The following is a 6,389-nucleotide window of genomic DNA, read 5'->3' on the forward strand; positions in this document are numbered from 1 at the left end:
ATTTTGGACTTTCCTTCAGGTTCCGCAGATACGGAAGGAATACCGCAGAAGCGGTGGCGCATCTGCGGAAGGCCAACCGCAGATGCGGTTTCTGGGTCATTTAATGAATGTCGCAGATGCGACGTAGGTACCGCAGATGCGGTCCCAGGGCCGCAAATGCGGGAATCGCTGGGAAGAACCTATATTTAGTTGCCTTTGCAAAATTGAGCCATCCTTTCACCATTTTTCATCCGGGTTTGAAGCTTTTGAGAGAGACTTTGAGGAAAACAAAGGGGAATCACTTGGAGGTAATATTTTTGACTTCCTAACTCGTTTTTATGTGATTAAAGACCTAATTAGTGATGAGAAATTTGTGAAAAAGGGGTAACTAGGGCTTGAGTTTAAGAGGTCTTTAAATGAGGATTTGAGGGGTCATTTGGACCCCGATTTCAGTGTTCTTGGTATGTATGAACTCGTGAGAGTAGGAGGTTCTGAAAACGTAAATTTTATCCGATTCCGAGACGTGGGCCTGAGGGGCGTTTTGGTCATTTTACCTAATTTCGCGTATTAGCTTAGAATTTAATTGTGAAATCAGTTACTTGAGGTGTTATTTACATTATGAAATTGGATTGAATAGATTGGGGCCATTTGGAGTCGAATACTCGTGGCAAGAACATGATCTCGGGTTGATTTTGAGCCGGTTCGAGGTAAGTGGCTTGTCTAACCTTGTGTGGGGGACCTTTTCCCCTTAGAGATTGATATTGTGGTAATTGAAATGCCTCATACGTGAGGTGACGAGCGCTTACTTGTGCTAATTGTTGGAAATCCGGTTTTTCATTAAAAATAGCCTTAAAATTGTGTTCTTCCTTTTCCTTGCTTACACTGTCTGGAAATTAAACCTGCTGTAGCCTAGAAAAGCATGTCTACTTGTCTAAATTGCTCTTTTGCCTTAACTGCCTTATTTGTATTACGTGCACCATGCTAATCTAGGATTACCTGCTTCACTTTGATATGAAATTGATTGGATTGAATTCTTGTTATTGTTGCATATTTATTTTGAGACTACGGGACGGTATCCCGAGAGCTCTCCTGCACTTTTACTTTGGGACTACGGAACGGTATTCCCGGAGATCCCCTTGCACTTTTACCTTGGGACTACGGGACGGTATCCCGGGAGTTCCCTTGTATGTTTACTTTGGGACTACGGAATTGCATTCCGGGAGATCCCCTGCACATTTATGAGTTGGACTACGGGACTGCACCCGGGAGATCCACTGGATATGGTATTTATATTTGGGGACTACAGGACGGTATCCTGGAAGATCCCCGGTTGTTGTCTTGGAGCTAAGCTGTATTCTCTTACTGTGTTTTACTTGCCTCCGTGATAGTTGTTGCTGTCCTTTATATCTTGTGTTACTTATTTACACTGTTTATTTCACACTGTTAAACCTACTATCTTATTTAACCTCAGTAGGGCCCTGACCTTCCTCGTCACTACCCAACCGAGGTTAGGCTTGGCACTTACTGAGTACCGCTGTGGTGTACTCATGCCCCTTCTGCGCATGTTTTTCATGTGCAGCTCCAGGTACTTTCGCTCAGTCTTATCATCCTTGAGGCGAGCGCTTCTGTAGGGACTTTAAGGTATATCTGCCGCGTCCGCAGACCGAGGAGTCTCTTTCTATTCTTGCTGTTTAGTATTAGCCCTTCTGTATTTTCAGTTCTTGTTAGACATTCTGGAGTTAGAGCTGTGTAGTACTTCTTAGCTTGTGGTTCATGGGTTTCCGGGTCTTGGATTTATGTGTTGGTTTTGAGAGTTAAATATGGTGTATGCCGAGCGGCACATTTATACACTGGTCATTTCTTATTTCTGTTTTAAATTGTTTTACTTCCGTAGATTTTTGGTTTCTTTTCCGCAATTTAGGCTTACCTAGTCGTAGAGACTAGGTGCCGTCACGATGGTTCACGGAGGGCGAACTGGGATCGTGACAAAGTTATATAAAATTTGTCAAATTTAATTTGTTTTTAAAAAATTAAAATAAATATAAGTGGTTAAAAAAGAAAGTGTTCAACACTACGTTACCTTTTTATGCTTGGAAGGGTTCCTTTTTATGTAGGAAAATAATAAGTAGTCCTAAATATTAGGCCTTGGAAGCAAATATTTAAATAGTGATAGTTAAATACTAAAACTTAATGTAGTAATTGAATTCTGATGTGTTTATTAAAGGTGTCTAAATTAGTTAAAATATATTGCTCTTGTGCCTTTTTAAAATCCTGAAATTGTATTCAAAGAAGAAAATGTTTTTAAAATCCTAAATTTTAGGAAAATAATAAAATGATAATTTTGTCTAGTATGAATTCTATTTTAAAAGGGTTAAAAAGGCGAACGACATTTTGCTAAGAGCTTTCGTGCTTTTAATATAGTATAGATATAGATAGATAAGTTAGAGAATTATGTATTTCTTTTTGTTATTTAGTGTGATTATGAAATGTATATTAATAAGGAATAATAGCACTTCTGCTCCTTCGTTATTAATAAATTCTAACTTTGATCTTTGTTATATATGACTAGGTACACTTAATAATATTTTTAAGTAAAATGTGAATGGAAATACTAATTAGTAACTTAATAATTTATGTATCACAAATTTCACATAATAATATATGAAATTACTCATAGGCTAGTTATTCATTAATTATGATGCAATAATTATTAATGTAGTAAATAATAATACGATAGGTATTATGGAATAAACAATAACGTGTTATAAATGAGATGAATGCATGTGAGTGAGATGAATGCATTTGTATGTCCATTTAACGTACTTTGTATTCATGTACTCAATTAAGAAGTACATTAACTTATAACTAGTGAATGGATTTGTACCTTTATAAATAGGGAACTTTTGACTCTATGAAAGATATACCAAGAAAAGAAATAACAAAATCATTCTCCCTCATATTTATTTTGTCTCAATTAGTATATTGTTCTATTTTACTCTCATTTCTTAACACGTTATCAGCACGTGGTTCTAACCAACTGAGGTTATCTGCTTCATCCAAATTTTATCTTCTTCCTAAAAGAGGTAGCCAGTTTCTTTTCCGATTCAGTTTTCACTATGTCGAATTTGTCAAAGATTGAATTTATGGCACTTGACATCTCTGGAAATAACTATTTGCCATGGGTACTTGATGCTGAAATTCACCTTGACGCTAAAGGTCTTGGTGACACTATTAAAGAAGGAAATGAAGCATCAAGTCAGGATAAGGCGAAAGCCATGATTTTCCTTCGCCATCATCTCGATGAAGGGTTAAAAAGTGAATATTTAATCTTGAAAGATCCATTTCAATTATGGATTAGTTTGAAGGAACGATATGACCACCTAAAGGCCACGGTATTGCCAAGAGCTCGTCATGAGTGGATGCACTTACGGCTACAAGATTATAAGACCATAAGTGAATATAATTCTGCTATATATAGAATAATTTCCCAACTAAAATTATGTGGGGAACCTATGAATGATGAGGACATGCTGGAAAAGACTCTTTCCACTTTTCATGCCTCAAATATGGTGTTACAACAGCAATACCGTGAAAAGGGCTTTAAGAAATATTCTGAGTTAATTTCATGTCTTTTGGTAGCTGAACAACATATTACCCTTTTAATGAAAAATCATGAAGCCCGCCCCACTGGATCAACTCCATTTCCAGAAGTGAATCTGGGAATAATTGATCCAAATTCTGAAAAAAGACAAAATAATTTTTGTGGCCGTATGAATATACGTAGGCGTGGCAAGGCGCGAAATAATAATCGCCATGGTGGTGGTCGTTATAAACAAGAGAACAATAAGGGTTCTCAGAGTAATCCTTCAAAAGGCAAAGGTAACGTTTGCCACCGATGTGGTATGAAAAATCATTGGGCACGAATTTGTCGTACACTTGAACATTTTGTCAAACTTTATCAAGCATCTATAAAAGGGAAACAAAATAAAGTTGAGACTCACTTGACTTTTCAAAATGATGTTGAGGCAGGCCCTATGAATAATCAGGATAAAGTTGAAGCAAACCTTGCCTATAAAGATGATATTTTTGAAGGTCTTGCAGATATTACTCATTTAGAAGCTGGAGACTTCTTTGAGCATCATAACTGAAGACTTATTATTGGGAAAAACTATAAGAATAAATGTATTTCTTTTTATGAAGTTCATATTTTGAATAAAACTTTTTATGTTGTTGGTATTTAATTTCATATATGTAGTTTCTTTTGTTCTTAAATTTTTAATATTACTTATGATGTATTTTTTTTCTTCTTGAAGAATATGAAAACTTCCCAGTCTTCAGTTGGCCGTATGAATAATAAAGAAGAATTATGTCTTCTGGATAGTGCTACGACGCACACCATATTAAAAGATAAGAGATATTTCTCTTATTTAATTATGAAAGAAGCCAATATCATTACAATATCTGGTAGTTCAAAATTAATTGAGGGCTCTGGAAGAGCGACTGTATTACTACCAGGAGGAACTATATTGGCTGTTAATGATGCATTATATTGTAGTAGGTCTCAAAGAAACTTGTTGAGTTTCAAAGATATTCGCCAGAATGGCTATCATATTGAGACTACCAATGAAGGAAAGGTTGAATACCTTTATATTACTACAATAAAAGCGGAAAAGAAGTATGTGCTTGAAAAGCTTCCCGCATTTTCCTCCGGATTATACTACACTAATATTAGTGTAGTTGAATCACATGCCATAGTAAACAAGGAGTTTACTAATGATTTTATTATTTGTCATGACCGGTTGGGCCATCCCGGTTATAATATGATGCGCAAAATAATTGAGAATTCACATGGTCATTCATTGAAGAACCAAAAGATTCTTCAAACTAAATAATTCTCTTGTGCGGCATGTTCTCAAGAAAAACTGATTATTAAACCATCAGTAATTAAAGTTGGAGTTGAATCTCCTGCATTTTTGGAATGTATAGAGGGTGATATACGTGGGCCCATACACCCTCCATGTGGACCATTCAGATATTATATGGTTTTGATAGATGCATCTACAAGATGGTCACATGTGTGCTTGTTATCAACCCGCTATTTGGCCTTTGCGAGGTTACTAGCTCAATTAATAAGATTAAGAGCACAGTTTCCAGATTATGCAATTAAGACACTTCGTCTTGATAATGCTGGTGAATTTGCGTCCCAAGCCTTTAATGATTATTGCATATCAACTGGGATAACAATTGAGCACCCAGTTGCTCATGTTCATACTCAAAATGGTCTAGCAGAATCATTGATCAAACGCCTCCAATTAACTGCTAGACCAATGTTTATGAGAACAAAACTTCCCATTTCAGCATGGGGCCATGCTATTTCGTATGCAGCAGCTCTTGTGCGGATCAGACCTACAAGTTATCATAAAGTCTCCCCAATACAATTGGCTTTTGGTCAGGAGCCAAATATTTCCCATCTTAGAATATTTGGATGTGCAGTATATGTTCCAATTGCTCCACCACAATGCACAAAGATGGGACCCCAAAGAAGGTCGGGGATATATGTTGGGTACGAATCCCCTTCTATTATAAAATATTTAGAACCTATGGCTGGAGATTTATTTACGGCAAGATTTGCTGATTGCCATTTTGATGAATCAGTATACCCATTATTAGGGGAAAAATATAAGTGATTGCAAAAAGAGATAGATTGTAATGCATTATCACTATCTTATTTAGATCCTCGAACAAAGCAATGTGAACACGAGGTTCAAAAGATAATTTATTTGCAAAATATTGCAAATCAACTGCCAGATGCATTCACTAACCTACCAAGGGTAACTAAATCACATATTCCAACTGCTAATGCTCCTATTCGAATTGATGTCCCGGTTGGACAATCAATAATACAAATGAGTCTAAGCCACGCTTGAAACGTGGTAGACCAATTGGTTCCAAAGATAAAAATACTCGAAAATGAAAAGGAGCAGGAGATCATAATATGGAGGCAATTGATCAAAAAGAGCCCCGTGACATAACAAAATGATAAGACCTCAGAGGAGGTCCAGGTACCTGAAAATAAAAAAGAATGAAGAGATCTCAATAAGTTATGTCTCTACGGGAAAAAGATGGAACCGAAATAATATTATTATCAACAATATTTTTGCTTATAATGTTGCTATTGAGATAATGCAACAAGATGAGGATCTTGAACCAAGATCTGTCGATGAATGTAGACAAAGAAATGATTGGCCAAAATGGAAAGACGATATCCAGGCAGAATTAGCGTCACTTGAAAAACGTGAAGTATTCGGACGTATAGTCCGAACACCTGAAGGAATAAAGCCAATGGGATACAAATGGGTTTTTGTGCGAAAACGAAATGATAAAAATGAAGTCGTTAGATATAAAGCATG

The 6,389-nt window shown here is 36.4% G+C and overlaps 1 protein-coding gene across 1 annotated transcript; it reads left to right on the forward strand.

Annotated features, from left to right (window-relative positions):
• Positions 3,096-4,127, forward strand: LOC109233702. Its single transcript, XM_019399570.1, has one exon. It carries the CDS (start codon positions 3,096-3,098, stop codon positions 4,125-4,127), a length of 1,032 nt encoding a protein of 343 aa, XP_019255115.1.

The sequence above is a fragment of the Nicotiana attenuata genome, chromosome 10 (assembly GCF_001879085.1).
Source record: "Nicotiana attenuata strain UT chromosome 10, NIATTr2, whole genome shotgun sequence".
NCBI lineage: Eukaryota > Viridiplantae > Streptophyta > Magnoliopsida > Solanales > Solanaceae > Nicotiana > Nicotiana attenuata.